Source organism: Artemia sp. Qi Xiang Cuo, chromosome 4 (assembly GCF_049724085.1).
Source record: "Artemia sp. Qi Xiang Cuo chromosome 4, ASM4972408v1, whole genome shotgun sequence".
Lineage (NCBI taxonomy): Eukaryota > Metazoa > Arthropoda > Branchiopoda > Anostraca > Artemiidae > Artemia > Artemia sp. Qi Xiang Cuo.
The window spans coordinates 20212246-20237960 of record NC_142797.1 but is presented as its reverse complement, the minus strand read 5'-3'; the positions used below and the strand labels follow the sequence as shown (position 1 = coordinate 20237960).

The 25715-nt window shown below is 32.8% G+C and overlaps 1 protein-coding gene across 3 annotated transcripts in view; it reads left to right on the top strand.

Annotated features, from left to right (window-relative positions):
• LOC148952867 (phospholipase A and acyltransferase 3-like) overlaps window positions 1–25444 on the top strand; it is a 161639-nt gene extending 136195 nt beyond the window's left edge. For 2 of the 3 annotated variants that reach the window (XM_089087453.1, XM_089087455.1), the window contains 2 exons: window positions 14376–14509; window positions 25171–25444. In XM_089087453.1, the coding sequence (XP_088943579.1) occupies window positions 14376–14509; window positions 25171–25299 (263 nt within the window). In that variant the 3' untranslated portion in view covers window positions 25300–25444. The remainder of the gene's footprint in view (window positions 1–14375; window positions 14510–25170) is intronic. The other variant, XM_089087454.1, reaches the window with a different exon arrangement.
• Window positions 25445–25715: the final 271 nt, after the last annotated feature.

Sequence of the window (25715 nt, the reverse complement as noted above, 5' to 3'; positions counted from 1 at the left end):
TTCATTCGTTCATTTCCAAGGGTTGAAAGAAGAAATATGAAAAATATGAACGGAAATGTTAGAGCGCATTTTTGTGTCGCTGGTCACTGGATATTCTTGCGGGACACCAGTGAGCTCAGTGGATATTAGTAGAATGCATCTATGGAATTTGCATAAAGCTATAGGAATTCCCATACTATTTGCGTGAAGCTAGACACCTTTTTGAAGAGAGTGAGTATCCTCTCACATGGCCTTCCATTTTGCGTGAAGCTATAGGAATTACCATGCTATTTGCGTGAAGCTATAGGAAAACATTTCCAGAGCACGTATCTATGGAATTTGGGTAGATTACGTTCCTTCCAATGTTATTGGGACCTCTGCACGTGATTAAAAATATGTTTTCAAACTATAGTCAAGGTTGTATAAGAGAATTAGACTGATTTTTTTTGCTATTAATATCAATTGCACATGGAATTACACAAGAACCATACAAGAAAACCCACGTCTGAGGCACTACAGTATCACATGGACATTGCAAAAAAGCTGGCAAGGTATAATGTGGTCTAATATGATTTGACAGTATATTCGAAATTATATATCTCAATCAGACTGTTATTTGAGGCAACATCTGTTTTTCTGGGGTCCAATCTGAGACAGCGGAGGTTCCTTAATATACGATAACTCGACTGGTGATTGGTTAAAAATAAAAGGAGTGATTTTTTATTCGTCCTTGAGATTTTGTATAAAATGCTCGTGCATTACAATTAAATTTTCATTATGATTTAACACACTATGGATAGTACACTAAATATTATTAACTTTGAAGCAACGGATACATCAATTTACAATGTGAATACAGTTTACTAAATTTCTTAATTTATTTCCAAATAAAATCATTTTACCACTCCACTAGTAAATTCAAATTTCAGTGGGACATAGCCCCCCTCCCCTCCAACAATACAAACCCTACAATATGATGAGTATAGTCGTTAGAAAACGTAAAATACGCACTTTTTTCCACTATGTAAACCTACATCCCCCCCTCCTATGTTTACGAGTTTATTTCCTTAGTTTTAGTTATTTCGTTCAAAAATATCCGTTTTCCCATTATCAAAAATCTTTTTTCCGGTCTAAAGCCACCTGTGTTTATAACTACAGAAAGGGTCCTTTTTGGAACCAGACTTCAAACGTGTCTTATCTGAATTAAGAAAACAAAAGCTTGGTGATTAAGACGGGGTTTGTGTAATTCTAGCCAGAAACTTAGAATTTATATACAGCCAAATCGTATTCAAATATTTTCTTGGGGAGAAATTTTAAGTTTCGCATTAATTTGGATTTTAGCTCACATTTAACAAACTTAGTCGTAGTTAGATGAAAGTATGCATAAATATCTTAATTTATAGTCTAATTGCGTGGCTACTAAAGGAACAATGAGCATTTTTTTCTGTTTTTTTTGGCAATTGACATTTTTTCTGATAACAAGTATCATTCATTACGATCTTAGCTCTCAAATGTGAAACTTAAGTCCATTTTAGGATCGAAAAATAAAACTATTTCCGTAAAATCTGAGCTAATAAGGGTTTTTGACCTTAAACTCGTTTTTTTTAAGAAAATTTTGGAAAATAAAATACTCTGGTTCAAATGTGAAACTTAAGTCCATTTTTAGATCGAAAAATAAAACCATTTTCGTAAATTCTGAGCTAATAAGGGTTTTCGACATTAAAATCTAGTTTTTGTAAGAAAATTATGGAAAATACAATTCTATGGTTCAAATCTGAAACTTGATTCCATTTATGGATCGAAATATAAAACTATTTCCGTAAAATCTGAGCTACTTGGGGTTTTTGACCGTAAACTCTAGTTTTTTGTAAGTAAATTATGGAAAATACAATTTACTGATTCAAATTTGAATCTTAAATCCTTTTTTGGATCGAAAAATATAAACTATTTCTGTTAAATCTGAAATGACAAGTGTTTTTGACCGCAAACTCTAGGTTTATGTAATAAAATTAGGGAAAATACAATTCTGTGGTTCAAATGTGAAACTGCAGTCCATTTATGGATCGAAAAATAAAACTTTTTCCGTAAAATCTTAGCTAATAAGGGTTTTTGACCGTAAACTCTAGTTTTTTGTAAGAAAATTATGGAAAATACAATTCTCTGGTTCAAATGTGAAACTTAAGTCCTTTTTTGGATCGAAAAATAAAACTATTTGACTTTTCTGAGCTGGATTTCTTAGCCTTTCATTGGTGTGTGTTGTCCGAAACCTATGATTTGGGATGGCTGGTTTCTATTTCTGACTTTTCTGAGCTAGATTTCTTAACCTTTCATAGGTGTTTGTTGTCAGAAACTTATGACTTGGAGTGTTCAATTTGCTATTTCCAACTTTTCATAGTCTGATTTCTTAGTATATCGTAGGTGTGTGTTGTCTAAAACCTATGATTTGGGATGGTTAGTTTGCTATTTCCGGCTTTTATTTGCTAGGTTTCTTAGTCTTTCGTAGGTATGTGTTGTCTGAAACCTATAAAAATAAACTTTTTCTGTAAAATCTGAGCTAATAAGGGTTTTTGACCGCAAACTCTAGTTTTGTGTAAGAAAATTATTGAAAATACATTTCGTTGACTCATAGGTGAAACTTAAGTCCAGTTATGAATAGAAAAATAAACTAGTTCTGTAAAATCTGAGTTAATAGGGGTTTTTGACCGTAAACTCTAGTTTTTTTTGTAAGAAAATTATGGAAAATACAATTCGCTGGTTCAAATGTGAAAATTAAGTCCAGTTATGGATCGAAAAATAAACTATTTCTGTAAAATTTGAGCTAATAAGGGTTTTGACCGTAAACTCTAGTTTTTTGTAAGAAAATTATGAAGAGTACAATTCTCTGATTCAAATGTGAAACTTAAAGTCTAATTTTGGATAGAAAAATAAAATTATTTCCAAAAAATATGAGCTATTAAGGTTTTTGGACCGTTAACTCTAGTTTCTTATACGAAAACTATTGAAAATACAGGTCTCTTGTTCAAATGTGAAACTTAAGTCCAGTTTTGGATACTCATAATGATCAGGACTGATAGTTCTAATTCAATATTTTTTTCATAAAAACAAACTATTTTTTTTAAACTTTTAAATTATTTAACTTTATTTTTTTATTTTTTTTACGTATCGTAAATGAAGAAATATTTTTACGATTCCAAAAATTCAACTCTATGATTGCTCAGAGAAAAGATGTGGTTTTCCCACGAGTATCCTTTGTCTGGTTACTGACACGACCTAGTATATTGCACGTATTAAATCAGTATTTTTTACGCAGTGGAACGATAAACACATAAGTCATATCTTTTAAAAAAAAGTGAAGATGGAACATTTTAATAAAGTGTGTTCACATAACAAGGTTATTATAGCATTGAATGCCGACAAGGAGAAGTATTTTAACTATGAAACAAGTACAAGTGGTAACACTATTGGAAATGTATGCATGCATTATTATGACAGTAAGGAATTAAATTTCTTTGGAATTCCGAAAAAATTCAACTCTTATGTTGGTGGTTATGCGAGATTGAGATCTCCAGAGATGATTGCACTCAAAGGGAATGCCAACATAAAAATAATTGTTGATGATAGAGGACAATTCCTTGCTACTCTTGCAGGTAACACATTACCTACTAATACATCCAATCGTCACCTGTCGGGTATTAGCATTCAACGGAAGATCAATAAAAGAAAGGCCTACTCTTCTACTAATATAGTAAACCACATCTCGTCTACGTGCCGAAACTGTTACCTGTGTAAAAATAATGTGATAATAGACAGTGAAATTGCCAGAAAAATAAAAAGGACATTGTCAGAAAATATCACTATGGAATATAAAGATGAATCGATGAACAACAAAGCACCAGCAAACGTTACTGCCATTGATCAAACAATCAATGAACCAAATAATACCAAAGACGAAATGTATATTGAGCCTGTTGATGACACACCAGTAAAAATTGTGTATGACTCAAAATGAAATAATGATTATTCTACTGATTATGAACTAAGAGAAGAAAATAACTATAATATCAAGAGAGAGCATGGTGAACTATTTTATGGAACAGATTCAAAATGTTTAAAGTTAATCATTGATATTAATAATGTATCGTAATATATTTTTTGTATTAATATTCTACATAGCATTATTTCATTAAAAATATATTTTGCATTACATTGTTATGTGTTCATTATTTTTAGAGTAAGCTAGCATATCAAACGTTTAGAATGTCTAATAAAATGTCGGAGATGTAAGAAAAGGAATTTGCATACATCTATTGTCAGACACATGGGATAACATTCACAAAATCTTCGTATTAGAATGAATAAATTAATTATCAACATCCGTTGTTGGATATGTCATTATGAAAAAATTTAAGTAAGTATGTAACAAACTTTTTTCAATTCACCTCTTGGATACACAATACAGAAATTTAATTCAAGAAATTATGAAAAAAAAATTGTAAGTAAGTAACAAACTCTTTATTGCAGTCACCTCGTGGATACAAAATGCAGAAATTTCATTTAAGAAATTATAAAAAAAATTATAAGTAAGTAAGAAATTATTTCTAGAATTCGGCTCCTGGATAAACAGAAAAGACATTTCATTCAAGAAATTATGACAAAATTCTAAGTAAGTAACAAAATCTTTCTTGAAGTCACCTCTTGGATACGCAATACGATACGGAAATATCATTCAAGAAATTATGAGAAAATTCCAGGTAAGTAACAATCTCTTTCTTGAAGTCCCCTCTTGGATACACAATACGGAAATTTCATTCAAGAAACTATTTAAAAAAACATGGAAAGTAAGTAACAAACTCTTTATTGATTTCACCTCTTGGATACAAAAAAAAACATTTCATTCAAGAAATTATGACAAAATTCTAAGTAAGTAACAAACTCATTCTTGAATTCACCGTTTGCATGCACAATACAGAAATTTCATTCTATGGGACCTCTACACGTGATCAAACACGTTTTGAAACTACATGCTATTTGCTTGCCTTTCCTTGGTACCTTTCCAAACGAGCGGGGATTCCCCACTGGTTCCTACACATTGCAAAAAAGTGAGTAGTACGAACGGGGATTCCCCACACAAGTTTGTTTCAACTCCACGTTTTGTCGCCCTCGCGGTGTGTAACCAATAACCAATCAAGTTATCATATATTGAGCAACCTCCTCTGTCTCTGATTGGCCCCAAAAAATGGGTGTTCTCTAAAAAAACAGTCTGGTTTTACACGTGGAGTAGATACAAACTTGTGTGGGGAATCCCCGTTCGTACTGCTCACTTTTTTGCAATGTGTAGGAACCAGTGGGGAATCCCCGCTCGTTTGGAAAGGTACCAAGGAAAGGCAAGCAAATAGTATGTAGATTCAAAACGTATTTGATCACGTGTAGTGGTTCCATAGAATGAAATTTCTGTATTGTGCATGCAAACGGCGATTTCAAGAATGAGTTTGTTACTTACTTAGAATTTTGTCATAATTTCTTGAATGAAATGTTTTTTTTTTGTATCCAAGAGGTGAAATCAATAAAGAGTTTGTTACTTACTGTCCATTTTTTTTTAATAATTTCTCGAATGAAATTTCCGTATTGCGTATCCAAGAGGGGACTTCAAGAAAGAGATTGTTACTTACCTGGGATTTTCTCATAATTTCTTGAATGATATTTCCGTATCGTATTGCGTATCCAAGAGGAGACTTCAAGAAAGATATTGTTACTTACTTAGAATTTTCTCATAATTTCTTTAATGAAATGTCTTTTTTATTTATCCAAGAGGTGAATTCAAGAAAGAATTTGTTACTTACTTACAATTTTTTATAATTTCTTAAATGAAATTTCTGCATTGTGCATCCAAGAGGTGACTTCAAGAAAGAATTTGTTACTCACTTACAATTATTTTTTTCATAATTTCCTTAATTAAATTTCTGTAATGTACATCCAAGAGGTGAATTTAAGAAAGAGTTTGTTACTTACTTAATTACAATTTTTTCATAATGACATATCCAATAACAGATGGTGATATTTAATTTTTTCATTCTAATACCAAGATTTTGTGTATGTTACCCCATGTGTTTGACAATAGATGTATGCAAATTCCTTTTCTTACATCTCCGACGTTTTATTTTAGACATTCTAAACGTTTGATATGCTAGCTTACTCTAAAAATAATGAACACATAACAATGTAATGCATAGTATATTTTTAATGAAATAATGCTATGTAGAATATTAATACAAAAAATATATTATGATACATTATTAATATCAATGATTAACTTTAAACATTTTGAATCTGCTCCATAAAATAGTTCACCATGTTCTCTCTTGGTATTGTAGCTATAGTTTTTACTTAGTTCATTATCATAAGAACTATTCCTATTCGATTTTGATTCGTAAACGATTTTCACTGGGGTCTTCTGGACAACCTCAATATGCTTCTTCGTCCTGGTTATTAGTTGATTAATTGGTTTTTTGATGATTGGCAATATCGTTTTCTGGTGCTTTGTTTTTCATCGATTCATCTTAATATTCCATAGTGATATTTTCTGACAATGCCCTTTTTATTTTTCTGGCAATTTCACTGTCTATTATCACATTATTTTTACATAGGTAACAGTTTCGGCACGTAGACAAGATATGGTTTACTATATTAGTAGAAGAGTAGGCCTTTCTTTTATTGACCTTCCGTTGAATGCTAATACCCGACAGGTGACGATTGGATGTATTAGTAGGTACTGTGTTACATGCAAGAGTAGCAAGGCGTTGTCCTCTATCATCAACGATTATTTTTATGTTGGCATTCTCTTTGAGTGCAATCATCTCTGAAGATCTCAATCTCGCATAACCACAAACATAAGAATTGAATTTTTTCGGTATTCCAAAGAAATTTAATTCCTTACTGTCATGACAATGCATGCATACATTTCCAATAGTGCTACCACTTGTACTTGTTTCATAGTTTAAATACTTCTCCTTGTCGGCATTCAATGCTATAATAAGCTTGTTATGTGAACACACTTTATTCAATTGCTCCATCTTCACTTTTTAAAGATATGACTAATGTGTTAATCGTTCTACTGTGTTAAAAATACTTATTTATTGCATACAATAGACTAGTTCATGCCGATATCCGGACAAGGAATACCAGTTGGAAAGCTAAATCATGTCTCTGAGCAATCATAGAGTACAATTTTTACAGCCGTAAGCATATTTTGTCATTTTAAGATAACTACAAAAAAAATAAAGTTGAATAATTTCGAAGTTTAAAAAAAATTCGTTTGTTTTTATGAAAAAAAAATTGAATTATAACCATCAGTCCTGATCATTATGAGTATCCAAAACTGGACTTGAGTTTCACATTTGAACTAGAGAATTGTATTTTCCAAAATTTTCTTACAAGAAACTAGAGTTTACGGCCAAAAACCCTTATTAGCTCAGATTTTATGGAAATAGTTTTATTTTTCGATCCAAAATAAGACTTAGGTTTTCAATTTTAATCAGAGAATTGTATTCTTCATTATTGTCTTACACAAAACTAGTTTTTACGGTCAAAAAACCCTTATTATATCAAATTATACGGAAACGGTTTATTTTTCGATAAATAACTTAAACTAATTTTAACATTTGGACCATAGAATTGTATTTTCCATAATTTTTTTACAAAAAAAACTAGAGTTTACGGTCAAAAACCCCTATTAACTCAGATTTTACAGAACTAGTTTATTTTTCGATTCATAACTGGACTTAAGTTCCACCTATGAGTCAAAGAAATGTATTTTCCATTATTTTCTTACACAAAACTAGAGTTTGCGGTCAAAAACCATTGTTGGCTCAGATTTAACTGAAATAGTTTATTTTTATAGATTTCAGACAACACATACCTACGAAAGACTAAGAAAACTAGCTAATAAAAACCAGAAATAGCAAACTAACCATCCCAAATCATAGGTTTTAGACAACACACGCCAACAAAATACTAAGATATCTGGCTAAGAAAAGTCGAAATAGCAAATTACACACCCCAAATCATAATGTTCTGACAACACACACCTATTAAAGGTTAAGAAATCTAGCTCAGAAAAGTCAGAAATAGAAACCAGCCATCCCAAATCATAGGTTTCAGACAACACACCTATGAAAGGCTAAGAAATCCAGCTCAGAAAAGTCAAATATTTTTATTTTTCGATCCAAAAAAGGACTTGAGTTTCACATTTGAACCAGGGAATTGTATTTTCCATAATTTTCTTACAAAAAACTAGAGTTTACGGTCAAAAACCCTTATTAGCTCAGATTTTACAGAAATAGTTTTTTTTTCGATCCAAAAATGGACTTAAGTTTCACATTTGAACCAGAGAATTGTATTTTCCGTAATTTTCTTACAAAAAAAACTATAGTTCATGGTCAAAAACCCTAATTAGCTCAGATTTTACGGAAATAGTTTTATTTTTCGATCCATAAATGGACTTAAGTTTCACATTTGAACCAGAGAATTGTATTTTCCATAATTTTCTTACAACAAATAAGGTCTATGGTCAAAAACCCTAATTAGCTAAGATTATACGGATAGAGTTTTTATTTTTCGATCCAAAAATGGACTTAAGTTTCACATTTGAATCAGAAAATTGTATTTTCCATAATTTTCTTACAAGAAACTAGAGTTTACAGTCAGAAACACTTATTAACTCAGATTTTTCGGGAATAATTTTATTTTTCGATCATAAAAAGGACTTAAGTTTCAAATTTGAACAAAAGAATTGTATTTTTCATAATTTTCTTACAAAACAAATAGACTTCACGGTCAAAGACCCTAATTAGCTCAGATTTTACAGAAATAGTTTTATTTTTCGATCCATAAATGGACTTAAGTTTCACATTTGAACCAGGGAATTGTATTTTCCATAATTTTCTTACAAAAAACTAGAGTTTATGGTCAAAAACCCTTATTAGCTCAGATTTTACGGAAATAGTTTTATTTTTCGATCCAAAAATGGACTTAAGTTTCAAATTTGAACCAGAGAATTGTATTTTCCATAATTTTCTTACAAAAAACTAGAGTTTACTGTCAAAAACCCTTATTAGCTCAGATTTTACAGTAATAGTTTATTTTTCGATCCAAAAATGGACTTAAGTTTCACATTTGAAAGCTACGATCGTAATGAATGATACTTGTTATCAGAAAAAATGTCAATTGCCAAAAAAAAAAAGAAAAGAAAAACAGAAAAAAATGCTCATTGTTCCTTTAGTAGCCACGCAATTAGACTATAAATTAAGATATTTATGATGGATTAATATGATGGATTAATATGATGGAGCATTAACATAGCAATAGAGCGGAGCATTAACATAGCAATCCATCATTAATATGATGGATTAATATGATGGAGCATTAACATAGCAATAGAGCGTTTCTGAATTTGAAAACAGAGAGATGGAAAAATGAAAGAAAAAAGGATATCGATGCATATCTACATTGACAGTTTTTCTTCCGGTTTTTGTCTGAAAATTTTTTTTTTTGTAAAAATGTGCTACTTAGAAAAAAAGTGCCAATTTTGCTAAAAAGTGTTACAATATTGTCACGTTTCCCGAAAACTGCCGTTTAAAAAAAAGTACCAAAAGTGGCACGAAATTGTCACCGATAGCAACCCTGCCACACTGATTAAGTTTTTGTTCCATATCCTTTGAGGAGTTTGTTCCACCTCGCCAAATTTTAAGAATTAGGTCCCGCCCATTAGCAATTTCTGTTCCGTGTTTGTAAAGTTGTTAGTTATTTTAAATTTTAGTTGCTAATAGAATTAAAAATGGGTAGGACATAAGTCTTATCCCTATAGAAAGTTGACAGAATTCTGCGAAATTAATACACTTGAAATTAATTAGTAAGAATTTCATTTCTTATGGATTTTGCTTGACATTTCTTACTCGTGGAAGATAGTTAAAATTTAAGCTTTCATAGGGGTATGTGCTGTGCAAAGCGCTGCACTCAAAGTGAGTTTGTTAGCGTACCTCAATCAACATTTTCTAATATTAGCCTACTAGTGACTGAAGTTTGATTGAACTATAAGGATCTGCGTTCAATTGGGCAAAGACACATTTTGAGGTATGCTCATTTATCACATTATGAATGAGGGACTGTTTGCTAGACCTAGTCCTATCTTAGAAAGAAAATTTAAGGTTAAGGTAGGCTATTTGGTAAGCCTGGTAAATTTCGCGTTTTTTCTTGGCTTCTTGGCTTGGTATGCCTACTAGGTTAACACACTGCTAAATAGGTTGGTTACTTTGATTGATTTATTGTAGGTCACCTTGTGAATTGTTACCAATGTTCTGAATTTTCAAAATACACACCTAAATGGGCCATTTCCCGTCCGTAATTATGATTAAATACATAAAAAAAACGTCACGAAGCTCTGTCTCTTATCATTGTTAACTATAATAATCCGACGTGGAATCTGCCGTAAAACTATTTGATGGCGTTATGAGTTTCTAATGAAACATTCAATGCCTGTGTGTTCTTCATTGTTTGAGACATGTATGGCTGTGAGTTTCCAATCCGCCAATTTAAAGAACTATATTTCATTTTTCGTGGTTTGAATGCTTTAAAACTTAAATATGTCTTTTCAAAGTCAAAACACGTCAAAAACAATTTGCAAGTTTTACCTTATTTGACTCGTGATTGTTCAAAAATTTTCCAAAATGATGGATTATTTAATCATTGAAGCAAAAACTTAATCAGTTATAAAAGACTGCTAAATCAAAGTTTACTGCGCACATTTTTCCAATTTCGTGTCTAATTTCCTCTATAGTTGGTATTTTAGGAGCTTGAGCTTCTTGGTTACTAATTTTTGCCTAACAATGCAATTGAGAAGCAACTTCCAAAACACATTAAGTAGATATGTCACAAATAGTGTTTGGCAGTAGATTCCTAGGTTCCATTTTTATAGAGGCCGGTTCCTTGGCATCTTTCCAAGGCACTTGTCAAGGATATTTCCTAAGGCACTCTTGAGGTTGAACGAACTTTATCAAGGCCATCCCCTAAAGCACTCTTGAGATTGAATGAGCTTTATCATGGCCATCCCCTAAGGAACTCTTGAGGTTGAACGAACTCTATAAAGGCCATTCCCTAAGGCACTCTTGAGTCACTGAACTCTTACAGTGGCATGCAATTAGAAGATAATTGCATTGTGGAAATCTAAAGCGTTTAAATTAGATTGCTTTTATAATTACAGTTTTAAATAAAAGGTAACTATTTCCGGTTTTGGATTGTTCAATCATCTGAGAGGTCAATCATCAAAGAGCATTAGAGGGGGGGAGTCAATTGGAAGACAGACAACTTCTATAGTTTTAAATAAAAGGTAACTATTTCCGGTTTTGGATTGTTCTATCATCTGCGGACACATTGTCATGAGTATTAGTAGTACACCCTTTATGCATACAACAGATCCGCCCTTCCTCATTTTTTGTGAATGTTCTAGAAATGAAAACATGCATTTACCATAATTATCACGACTGGGTCTACATCTCCCCCCCCCCCCATATTTGCTCCAAATTTTTGAACCCAAGGTTTAACATGATTATTAGTAGAAAATGTATTGTGAGTATGACATGGTCTATACCCCCATTTAAAAAAAATTCTGATTGTGAACAAGAAATGGATAGACATGGTATTGTAATGAATATGACTTGGCTGCATACTCCCCCATCACTTAAAAAAAAGTCAAAAAAATGTCTCGAAGTAAAAAAATGAATAGATACAGTATCGTGATGAATATGAATTGGCCACATACCCCCCCCCCCCATTAAAAAACGTCAAAAAAACTTCTCAAAGTTAAAAAAGCTCACATATCACCTTATGAATTAACAATTAAATGCTTTGCTTTCAAGCCAGATTGCATTTAAATGTAGCATTATACTTATTATGGATACTTCAGCTTCGCCCTTCCTCAATTTTTTTGTGAATGTTCAAGAATTGGGAACAACCATTATCGTAATTATCGTGACCCGATTTATATGTTGATAAAGGTACTAGTAATTTTTCTCTAGCAAAGCCAAGATTTCAAGCGGGGCCCTATCCCCATCTCAAGCGAATGTTTTGATTGCGTAATGGTCTAAGATGTTTGCTAAGCAATTGTCAAATGATTTCGGAAGTACTGGTAGTAGGGTGTTACTGTAATTATAAAAGCAATTTAATTTAAGTGCTTTAGATTTTCACTACGTAATTATTTTCTAATTGCAAGTCACTCTAAGAGTTCAGTGACTCAGGAGTGCCTTAGGGAGTGACCTTGATAGTTTGTTAAACCTCAAGAGTGCCTTAGGGGATATCCTTCATGAAGTTCGTTCAACCTCAAGAGTGCCTTAGGGGATTGCCTTGATAAAGTTCGTTTAACCTCAAGAGTGTCTTAGGTAATAGCCTTGGCAAGTACCTAAAGGTGCCAAGGAACCGGCCTCTTTAGAAATGGAACCCAGAACTCTACTTTTGGCTCTCATAAAAACTGGTAAATCAAAATCAGTGTGGTTGTTGATTACAAAATGAGACTGGTGTTGCGCCTGATCGAGTCTTACAAAGTTTTTTTCATGTGTTTGCCTGGTGGGTCCAATGAGAGACGTTAGTCTGTACCCCTCCAATCTATCCTACACAAATAAGAAAAATAAAAAAGCACACATTTCATTGGACATGCTATAGTGCTTGAAGATAAAAGATGTCAATTTGTACGATTGAAGGCCCCAAAGGGAGCCCTGGGTCTGTGCACTCTCCAATATCCCCGCCCTTATCTCGCCATTTCCGACTTTGCTTATATGTAAAATAGATAAGGTTTACCTCTTTTGACTCTTCATCGGTCAGAAACTATTTAAGAAATCTTTCTGAGGTGTTGAAGGTTTTTATTAGCAACTAATAAAAAAACTTTCCGAAAACGAAGTTTTTCAAAGAAAAGTTAAGGTCATGTTAAACTCTATATAGGCGAAAATAAAAATCTATAATAATTCAAACTCAAAACGATAAAAATTTCTATTAAAGAATAATGGAAAGCCAAAACGAATAGAAATTAAATACACAATCATAGAAAACAAACATACAAAAGGTACTAATATAAATGAATGAATAAATGTTAAGACAACTTTAAAGTTATAAATTTTTCGCGGGTGAGTTTTATGCAGGGAGGGAGGAGGATTGTTGTGGGGGAATTTTCAGAGGAGACAACGTTTTTGAAAAGAATTTCCTTTAAGCGGGGATCAAATTGTCTGGCAAGATTTTTCCGTGTAGAAATGTCAGTAATGTCCACAACGTTACTGCAACGTGAACATCTTACTTCTTATAGAAAAAAATGTTTTGGGCGTCTATTTTAATCCTGTATTTAACTGAAGTGATTTACTTCATAATGCAGTTATGCAATATTAAGTAGGGGTGATAGATCTGTGTGTAGGGAGGGGGTAAGATACCAAAAGGAGTACGTTTCAATGGCCTAATTTTCTAAACCTTACTGAGCCTTCAGATGAAAACTAATTGAGTTTTGGGACTTGTTGTCAAGTTCTTCTTAGTTCCCACATATATTTTCAGTCTACACCTTTATTATTTGTGCTTAGACGGGGGGGGGGGGGGAGAGGGAGTAGTAGTGTCCTAGTAGTGACCATGTTTATTTAGGTTATTTTTGATGAAATTGTGTACAGTGAGGTATAATTTTGAATCATCTGTTATGAAAGAGTGTCAGTGGGTGCAGAGTTGGGAGAGGGGGTGGGTGCAGAGTTGTTAGAGGCGGCGGGGGCCTCAAACCACCTCGGATTTCCCAGCATGATCTGACTAACGATTAGAAATTAAAATTAAAAAAAAATTTTCGACTGTAAGTAAAGAACAACATTGAACAACACAAAAATTATATTATATATTAGGGGGGAGGGGGCTACCCCTTTCTCAATTTGCTTTTAAAAAGTTTTTTATTCTAATGAAACGGCCCTAATGCTACACGGGATCTGTGTCCTGTCATTCTTTTCTCAACACCTTGGAAGGGGTCTGTATTATAGGACTTGAATATGCTGCTATTTTCATATCGCAAGAGGAATCGGCATATGAACCTGGTACATCTATTTAGCTGTATTCCCTTAGAGGTACCCGGCTTAGAGGAGTAAAGAAGAAAATGAAAATTATGAAATCTTTAAAAAAATAAAAACTTCTAAAACGATAAGTGGAATTGTACAAGAACTTGACACATCTAGAAAGTAGGCTTTGTATGGTCCTTTTTATGTGTTGTCAGGACAACTTTTGTATATTGCCCGACACTCAATTGGCACTAAGGTGACTTTTCAATGGTCAGTGGTTAACTGTTCAATGGTTAACTGTCTAGACACCGTCCTGACAAATTCCTTTTTTTAATTTAGGATTTGAAGAGTACAGCCTTCTGAAAATGAATTGTGAACATTTTGCTCATTGGATTCGAAATCACCATGCAGATAGCCAGCAGGTGAAAGATTTTTTCCTGAGCGTATATGAAAAGGGTCTTTTTGCTGTCAGTGTAAGTCTATTTTTGTGGTGTTGTAATAAGTAACTATTAGTCTCTCTTGTAAGTCTTCATTATTTATAGGCAATACTATTTTTTAGGAACAATTTGATTTTCCTAAAATATTTATCATTGAAAAAAAATGCTTTTAGGTGCACTAGCAGAGGAGATAAAGAGGGACTTTGGCTCTTTTGAAAATCTTAAAACAAAAATGGCGGCAACAACTGTTGCCATTCAAGGCTCTGGATGGGGATGGCTTGGATACAATAAGACCACCAACAGTCTAAACATTGCAGCCTGCGGTAACCAAGATCCTTCTGAACCAACAACTGGTGATAAAAAGGATTAGATTAGACTGTTTACACGTTTAGAACCAGTTTCACTCCGAATGTTATCACAAAAAAAAGAGTGATAAAAGTAAAGACAAAACAAACACAAAGCTGGATTTCTTTTCTATTTTTAAAATTACTGTGTTTTATGATTTTATTTAACTGAACCGAGTCATTAGGGAAATTAATAAGACTAGAACAGTTAATTAGTTAGTGACGCCATACACGGTTATATACTGTTGTACATACTAGCCCGTAAAACAAAGGTGACCAGCATGGTCTCTGGACCTCTGGGTGAAATAAAACACTCTAAAAGGTACATCTCAATGCTATGATTGTACAAATAGCATAAGGAATGAACACCAGTAAAAATAGTTAATACCAACTGAAATTATGTTTGTCTCCAATTTACTGTCCCAAACAAATACAGAGTGGACATTAGTTTCAAGTACTGAATTCGCAAGGGCTGCTACTGGTTTTGTAATATTTGCTCTGGTGGAGAAACCTACCGTTTTATTTCTAGTTTCTAACCTTTTTGGGGAGCTTTTGATTGAAAGATGTTTCGAACATTATTATCTCTTACATATTATATCTTCACCCATCCCTCCATATTGGAACTGGTTGCTCTCATGAAATTAAGATATATTTATCGAGAAAAGGTAAAGATCAAACTCATATTGCCTGGACGTTTACATGGTGGAAGGGCGGAAGAGTGGGCTTTTTTCTCTGCAAGCAGGCAAAAGCCCACTACCTCAGCTATAAATTTTCAGTGTCAATCCAAAAAACAAAAAAAAATGTAAAAACATATCGTGTATAACAAGAAGAAAGGTAAATAGATTACCGCAAGTATATAAGATTAAGATTATATGCAAGAGGGGGTTCACGTCCAGATAGTCAATGGGCATTGGCTATTCTTCAGGGTAAAGCAGTGGCGGTTCTGGCCACTTCAATTTGCTCATGTTTACAGTATTATGTATTATTATATAAATATTACAGTAAGTAAGTAACTTACTGCCAACTACGGCCTCTACTTTATTTTAATAAAGATAAAATTTCAAAAACTGCATACTGATTATAAATGTTAGATTATTTATTTCAAATTTGCGCCCCTGAAATTTCTACGTCCGGGGTGATTGCCCCCTCTACCCCCTCTTCTAAAACCGCCTGCGGTGAAAAGGGTGTTGGAAAACTTGTGAAAAACACAAGCTTAAATTTGTTTTAAAGATGTCTGAAAATTCTGGTGATTCTGTTCCAAATTATCTCCTTTTAGTGTCAGGGAAAATCAAGTCTCATTGTTGAAAGAAGCCTTCCCAAATATGAGCCAAGGTTGAGACTAGACCATAAATTGAATCACGTTTGTTAATTAATTTGATCGAAGTTGAGCTAATTTTACTGTTAAGATTGTCTTCACTTTTTGTTATTGTGTTACTTTAAGAAGACTTAGATTGGAATCAAATCCCTTTTAATACCTTCTTCAACATGAAGAAGGTATTAATACCCCTATTTAATACCCCTCCTATATTATTTCATTTTAGAGCTATCCTATTTACTATTTTATTTGTTTTTATTATCCTTATTTTATTTGCTTAAATTCTTATACCTGGAAGTAGGTGACAGGTTTTAACGTAAAAATATATTATTTATTATAATTGTGTTCTGTGATAAATAAGAAGAATAATTTGTATCTGCGATATAAATGAGCGGATTTTTAAGAGTTATCAGTAGAACCCTATCATGAACTCGTGACATTACCACGTGGTGTATGGTCCTAATATGGGCATGGAACCCATAGGGGAGATGGATTTCTGAGAAATTGATTGCGTAATCAAAGTGTGTCAATGACCTCTTTTTCCAAGGTCGATTTATTTGATTTTTCTATGTGTAATAGCCTAACCGGGACGAAGGTTGCACATGCGCATTGAATTCTAACAGGAACAATGTTATTGATCTAGGACTCGAGGGGGAAGTGAATTTCCGAGAACTTGATTGTGTAATCGAAGAGGAAGTGGATTTCCGAGAACTTGATTGCGTAATCGAATTTACATAATCGATGGGGGAATTATTGATTCACGAAGGGGAATTAAGAAACAAACATGGCTTCTTTGTTGTTTGGCTAGTCTAACCTGAGAAATTGTTTTACATAATCGGCGGGGGAATGTATTGATTCACGAAGGGGGAATTAAGAAACATTAAGGCTTCTTTAATCTTAGGTCTGTGGGATAAACGTTCATTAGGTCAGAGAGAAAAATTAATATTCTATTTTTAAATAGGGCTTCACGAAGGGGGAATTAAGAAACATTAAGGCTTCTTTAATCTTAGGTCTGAGGGATAAACGTTCTTTAGGTCAGAGAGAAAAATTAATATTCTATTTTTAAATAGGGCTTCATTAATCTATAGTGTCAGGAATTATAAATGACATCACTTGTTATCTTGGAATTATGTGGGAGTCTAAAGAGATAGAAATTCTATTTTTAAATACGCCTTCACGGAGCTTTAAGTCGGAGAGATAAATTGATATTCTAACGAAACCATAATAGTTTAGCTAGGAAAATTTATGAGATGAAGAGATTAACGTAGGAAAGGGTTTCCTAGAAATTTGAAATGTGAAAGCACAGAGATGCCAAACAAAAGGAACACGATGAAATTACTTTTAGGGATTATTTGGGCGAAACGGTTTTAGACAGCTTATGGGATTATTTCGGCGAAACCGTTAGAGACATTGATTTAAAAGAAGATTTAAAAGATGATTTTTGAGGGTGGTCTTTATAATACACAAGTTCCATTGAACAGTGTTGTGAGGTCCCCTAACCCAACCCCAAAGGGTTCCAAACCCCCTACCCCAACCCCGAAGGAAGCCACCGGTCCTCAAAGGTCCACTGGGCTCCCAAAGGGCCCCCCGGCCCTCAAGGTTCCACCAGACCCCCCCCCGGGCCCAAAGGGCCCCGCCCCTCCTCCCCCTCCCCTCCCCTCTTCCCTCTCCCCCTCCTCCTCCTCCCCTCCTCCTCCCTCCTCCTCCCTCGTCCCCTCCCCTCCTCCCCTCCCCTTCCCTCCCCCATTTTTTATACATTTTTTTGTGCATTGAGACACAGAATGACCCCCTCCCCCGGCCCCTCCCCCTCCAAAGGTCTGATTTTTCAAAGTTCATTTTGAATTTCCTTCGTTGAAATGCAAGAGTTGGAATGTTTCAGCAGTGTTTTGTTGTGGTTTACCTTGTCACAGTTACATTTTCTTGATTTTTCAAAGTTCATTTTGAATTTCTTTCGTTGAAATGCAAGAGTTGGAATATTTCAGTAGTGTTTGGTTGTGATTTACCTTGTCACAGTTACATTTTCTTTATTTTTCAAATTTCATTTTGAATTTCCTTCATTGAAATGCAAGAGTTGGAATATTTCAGTAGTGTTTGGTTGTGGTTTACCTTGTCACAGTTACATTTTATTGATTTTTCAAAGTTCATTTTGAATTTCTTTTGTTGAAATGCAAGAGTTGGAATATTTTAGTAGTGTTTGGTTTACCTTGTCAGAGTTACATTCTCTGGATTTTCCATAGTTTATTTTGAATTTCTTTCGTTGAAATGCAAGAGTTGGAATATCTCAGTAGTGTGTGGTTGTAGTTTACCTTGTCACAGTTACATTTTCATGATTTTTCAAAGTTCGTTTTGAATTTCTTTTGTTGAAATGCAAGAGTTGGAATGTTACAATAGTGTGTTGTTGTAGTTTACCTTGACACAGTAACATTTTTTTGATTTTTCAAAGTTCATTTTGAATTTCTTTTGTTGAAATGCAAGAGTTGGAATATTTCAGTAGTGTTTGGTTGTGGTTTACCTTGTCACAGTTACATTTTCTTGATTTTTCAAAGTTTATTTAGAATTTCTTTCGTTGAAATGCAAGAGTTGGAATATTTCAGTAGTGTTTGGTTGTGGTTTAATGTGTCACAGTTACATTTTCTAGATTTTTCAAAGTTCATTTCGAATTTCTTTCGTTGAAATGCAAGAGTTGGAATATTTCAGTAGTGTTTGGTTGTGGTTTACCTTGTCACAGTTACATTTTCTGGATTTTTCAAAGTTCATTTTGAAATTCCTTCGTTGAAATGTAAGAGTTGGAATATTTCAGTAGTGTTTGGTTGTGGTTTACCTTGTCACAGTTACATTTTCCTGATTTTTCAAAGTTCATTTTGAATTTCTTTCATTGAAATGCAAGAGTTGGAATATTACAATAGTGTTTGGTTGTGGTTTACCTTGTCACAGTTACATCTTGATTTTTCAAAGTTCATTTTGAATTTCTTTCGTTGAAATGCAAGAGTTGGAATATTTCAGTAGTGTTTGGTTGTGGTTTACCGTGTCACAGTTACATGTTCTTGATTTTTCAAAGTTTATTTCGAATTTCATTCATTGAAATGCAAGAGTTTGTATATTTCAGTAGTGTTTATTTTCGGTAGGACTTGTCAATGGTTCATTGTTCTGAATTTTTAAAGTTCATTTTGATTTTCTTTCCTTGAAATGCAAGAGCTGTAATATTTCAGTCGTGTATGGTTTTGGTTTACATTGTCACAGTTACATATTCTCGATTTTTTAAAGTTCATTCTGAATTTCATTCATTGAAATGCAAGAGTCGGAATATTTCAGTAGTGTTTGGTTGTGGTTTACCTTGTCACAGTTAAATTTTCTTGATTTTTCAAAGTTCATTTCGAATTTCTTTTGTTGAAATGCAAGAGTTGGAATATTTAAGTAGTGCTTGGTTGTGGTTTACCTTGTCAAAGTTAAATTTTCCTGATTTTTCAAAGTTCATTTTGAATTTCTTTCGTTGAAATGCAAGAGATGGTATATTTCAGTAGTGTTTGGTTGTGGTATACCTTGTCACAGTTACATTTTCTTTATTTTTCAAAGTTCATTTTGAATTTCTTTCATTGAAATGCAAGAGTTGGAATATTACATTAGTGTTTGGTTGTGGTTTACCTTGTCACAGTTACATCTTGATTTTTCAAAGTTCATTTTGAATTTCTTTCGTTGAAATGCAAGAGTTGGAATATTTCAGTAGTGTTTGGTTGTGGTTTACCTTGTCACAGTTACATTTTCTTGATTTTTCAAAGTTCATTTCGAATTTCATTCGTTGAAATGTAAGAGTTGGAATATTTCAGTAGTGTTTGGTTGTGGTTTACCTTGTCAAAGTTACATTTTCCTGATTTTTCATAGTTTATTTTGATTTTCTTTCCTTGAAATGCAAGAGTTGGAATATTTCAGTAGTGTTTGTTTGTGGTTTACCTAGTCACAGTTACATTTTCCTGATTTTTCAAAGTTCATTTCGAATTTCTTTCGTTGAAATGCAAGAGTTGGAATATTTCAATAGTGTTTGGTTGCGGTTTACTTTGTCACAGTTACATCTTCTTGATTTTTCAAAGTTCATTTTGAATTTCTTTCGTTGAAATGCAAGAGTTGGAATATTTCAGTAGTGTTTGGTTGTGGTTTACCTTGTCACAGTTACATTTTCTTGATTTTTCAAACTAAGTTCATTTTGAATTTTTTTTCGTTGAAATGCAAGAGTTGGAATATTTAAGTAGTGTTTTTTTTTTGTTTACCTTTTCACATTTACATTTTCCTGATTGTTCATAATTCATTTTGAATTTCTATCGTTGAAATGCAAGAGTTGGAATATTTCAGTAGTGTTTGGTTGTGGTTTACCATGTTACAGCTACATTTTCTTGATTTTCCAAAGTTCATTTTGAATTTCTTTCGTTGAAATGCAAGAGTTGGAATATTCCAGTAATGTTTGGTTGTGGTTTACCTTGTCACAATTATATTTTCCTGATTTTTCAAAGTTTATTTTGAATTTCTATCACTGAAATTCAAGATTTGTAATATTTATGTAGTTTTTGGTTGTGTTTTACCTTGTCAAAGTTACATTTTCTTGATTTTTCAATGTTCATTTTGAATTTCTTTCACTGAAATGCAAGAGTTAGAATATTTCAATAGTGTTTGGGTGTGGTTTACCTTGTCAAAGTTACATTTTCAAGATATTTCAAAGTTAATTTTGAATTTCTTTCGTTGAAATGCAAGAGTTGGAAATATTTCAGTAGTGTTTGGTTATGGTTTACCTTTTCACAGTTACAGTCTCCTGTTTTTTCAAAGTTTATTTAGAATTTCTTTCGTTGAAATGCAAGTGTTGGAATATTTCAGTAGTGTCTGCTTGTGGTTTAACTTGTCACAGTTACATTTTCTTGATTTTTCAAAGTTCATTTTGAATTTCTTTCATTGAAATGCAAGAGTTGGAATATTTCAGTAGTGTTTGGTTGTGGTTTACCTTATCACAGTTACATTTTCTCGATTTTTCAAAGTTCATTTTGAATTTCTTTCGTTGAAATGAAAGAGTTGGAATATTTCAATAGTGTATGGTTATGGTATACCTTGTCACAGTTACATTTTCTTGATTTTTCAATGTTGATTTTGAATTTCTTTCGTTGAATTTTTAGCCTACGTACGCGCGCGTACGTAGGCTAACCTAGCCTAACCTAACTTAACCTAACCTAACTTAATCTAACCTAACCTAATCATACACCTAACTTTCGCATGTCTCTCACCTAACCTAAGCTAACCTAAGTGAAGCGTACGTAGGCTAACCTAACCTAACCTAATCTAACCTAACTTAATCTAGTCTAACCTAACCATACTCACCGAAAAAGGACCAACTCTTGCATTTCAACAAATGAAATTCAAATGAACTTTGAAAAATCAAGAAAATGTAACTGTGACAAGGTAAACCACAAGCAAACACTACTGAAATATTCCAACTCTTGCTTTTCAATGAAAGAAACCAAACACTACTGAAATATTCCAACTCTTGCATTTCAACGAAAGAAATTCAAAATGAACTTTGAAAAATCAAGAAAATGTAACTGTGACAAGTTAAACCACAACCGATCGCTACTGAAATATTCCAACTCTTGCATTTCAAAGAAAAAAATTCAAAATGAACTTTGAAAAATCAAGAAAATGTAACTGTGATAAGGTAAACCACGACCAAACACTACAGAAATATTCCCACTCTTGCATTTCAACGAAAGAAATTCAAAATAAACTTTGAAAAATCAAGAGAGTATAACTGTGACAGGGTAAACCACGACGAAACACTGCTGAAATAATCCAAGTCTTGCATTTCAACGAAAGAAAATCAAAATGAACTTAGAAAAATCATGAAAATGTAACTCTGACAAGGTAAACCACAACCAAACACAACTGAAATATTCCAACTCTAGCATTTCAACGAATGAAAATCAAAATTAACTTTGAAAAATCAAGAAAATATAACTGTGACAAGGTAATCCACAACCAAACACTACTTAAATATTCCAACTCTTGCATTTCAAAGAACGAAATTCAAAATGAACTTAGAAAAATAAAGAAAATGTAACTTTTACAAGGTAAAACACAACGAAACAAAACTGAAATATTCCAACTCTTGCATTTCAACGAAAGAAATACAAAATGAACATTGAAAAATAAAGAAAATGTAACTGTGACAAGGTAAACCATAAACATACACTACTGAAATATTCAAACTCTTGCATTTCAACGAAAGAAATTCAAAATGAACTTAGAAAAATCAATAAATTGTATCTGTGAATATTTATACCAAACAACACCTATACTTACCGAGTAAAAATATTTATTTACAAATATATACATTATAACTTAAATTTGAAATATCAATATATTGTTACTGTGACAAGGTAAACCACAACCAAACACTACTGAAATATTCCAACTCTTTCATTTCAAGGAAAGAAATTCAGAATGAACTTTGAAAAATCAAGAAAATGTAACTGGGACAAGGTACACCATAAGCAAACACTACTGAAATATTCCAACTCTTGCTTTTCAACGAAAAAAATTCGAAATGAGCTTTGAAAAATCAAGAAAATGCAACTGTGACAAGGTATACCATAACAATACAATACTTAAATATTCCAACTCTTGAATTTCAACTGAATAAATTAAAATGAACTTTGAAAAATCATGAAAATGTAACTGTGACAAGGTAAACCATAACCAAACACTACCGAAATAGTCCAACTATTGCATTTCAACGAAAGAAATTCAAAATGATCTTTGAAAAAGCAAGAAAATGTAACTGTGACAATGTTTACCACAACCAAACACTTCTGAAATAGTCCATCTCTTGCATTTCAATGAAAGAAATTCAAAATGAACTTTGAAAAATCAAGAAAATGTAACTGTGACAAGGTAAACCACGACCAAACACTACTGAAATAGTCCAACTCATGCATTTCAACGAAAGAAATTCAAAATGAACTTTGAAAAATCAAGAAAATGTAACTTTGACAAGGTAAACCACAACCAAACACTTCTGAAATATTCCAACTCTTGCATTTCAATGAAAGAAATTCAAAATGAACTTTGAAAAATCAAGAAAATGTAACTGTGACAAGGTAAACCACAACCAAACACTACTGAAGTATTCCAACTCTTGCATTTCAACGAAAGAAATTCAAATGAACTTTGAAAAATCAAGAAAATGTAACTGTGACAAGGTAAACCACAAGCAAACACTACTGAAATATTCCAACTCTTGATTTTCAACGAAATAAAATCAAAATGAACTTTGAAAAATCATGAAAATGTAACTGTGACAAGGTAAACCACAACCAAACACTACTGAAATATTCCAACTCTTGCATTTCAACGAAAGAAATTCAAAATGAACTTTGAAAAATCAAGAAAATGTAACTGTGACAAGGTAAACCACACCCAAACGCTACTGAAATATTCAAACTCTTGCATTTCAAAGAAAGAAATTAAAAATGAACTTTGAAAAATCAAGAAAATGTAACTGTGGCAAGGTAAACCACAACCAAACACTACTGAAATATTCCAACTCTTGCATTTCAACGAAAGAAATTCAAAATGAACTTTGAAAAAGCAAGAAAATGTAACTGTGTCAAGGTCAACCACACACGAACGCTACTGAAATATTCCAACTCTTGCATTTCAATGAAAGAAATTCAAAATTAACTTTGAAAAATCAAGAAAATGTAACTGTGACAAGGTAAACCACGACCAAACACTACTGAAATATTCCAACTCTTGCATTTCAACGATAGAAATTCAAAGTGAACTTTGAAAAATCAAGAAAATGTAACTGTGACAAGGTGAACCACAACCAAACACTGCTGAAATAGTCCAACTCTTGCATTTCAAAGAAAGAAATTCAAAATGAACTTTGAAAAATCATGAAAATGTAACTGTGGCAAGGTAAACCACAACCAAACACTACTGAAATATTCCAACTCTTGCATTTCAACGAATGAAATTCAAAATGAACTTTGAAAAATCAAGAAAATGCAACTGTGACAAGGTAAACCATAACCAGACACTACTGAAATATTCCAACTCTTGCATTTCAAAGAAAGAAATTCAAAATGAAGTTTGAAAAATCTAGAAAATGTAACTGTGACAAGGTATACCACAAGCACACACTTCTGAAATATTCCAACTCTTGCTTTTCAACGAAAGAAATTCAAAATGAACTTTGAATAATCAAGAAAATTTAACTGTGACAATGTAAACCACAACCAAACACTACTGAAATAGTCCAACTCTTGCATTTCAACGAAAGAAATTCAAAATGAACTTTGAAAAATCAAGAAAATGTAACGATGACAAGGTAATCCACAACCAAACGATACTGACATATTCCAACTCTTGCATTTCAACGAAAGAAATTCCAAATGAACTTTGAAAAATCGAGAAAATGTAACTGTGACAAGGTAAACCACAACCAAGCACTACTGAAATATTCCAACTCTTGCATTTCAACGAAAGAAATTCAAAATGAAATTTGCAAAATCAAGAAAATGTACGTGTAACAAGGTAAACAACAACAAAACACTATTGAAATATTCCAACTCTTGCATTTCAACGAAAGAAAATCAAAATGAACATTGAAAAATCAAGAAAATGTAACTGTGACAAGGTATACCATAACCAAACACTACTGAAATATTCCAACTCTTGCATTTCAACGAAAGAAATTCAAAATGAACTTTGAAAAATCGAGAAAATGTAACTGTGATAAGGTAAACCACAACCAAACACACTGTGACTTTAATTTTCTTTTGAACTATTCGTCTTCTTCTTTATTTCCTTGTTTATTTGGAATGACTGCATTTCGTAAATCAAACAAACTATGTTAAAAGATCAGCATAATGACTAATTTCACCCAAAATTAAACATTTTGTAAAAGAAAATATTTGTTGCGCAGGGGAATATGGGAAATATTATATGATTCAAACTAACGATTTCCGTCAGTTATTTGTTAATTTTTTTCTCTTTCACAGGATATTATATTTCCTGTTCTTCATGCTTTTGGAATTGGTGGCTCAGTTACTGGACCTTCGGCCCAAAATGCAATCAGATTAGCTACTAAAGTGGGACGCGAACCTTTTGCTCGTTCACTGGAGAACTGAAGTAGCATGTGCTCTTCAGCTGATTGAGAAGAACCTCAATCATTTTGTGTTCTTGGATTCTTATGTCCACACCTGTTAATTGTTCGTCATGGTTTGTCATTTTATCTTAATGGAATACAGGAAATTAGTACAATTTCGTTTCTTAGTCGCATATGTTTGTTTTCTATTATTTCTTGGCTATTAAAATGAAGCTAAGACGAAACAATAAAACTTTCAGGGCATGTTAGTAGGGATGTTGAACTAACCAAATAGACCTACTAAGATGAATAGGGCTGACGCCCACCACGCCTTCTAAAGACCAGAACATCATCTGCGCTTTAGTGAAAACAAAATGCATTTTAGATGTTTCTTTTTTTTTACTTTAATAAATTCAAAATTATTAAAACTCAGGAATGAATGTCAGTATATTTATATAT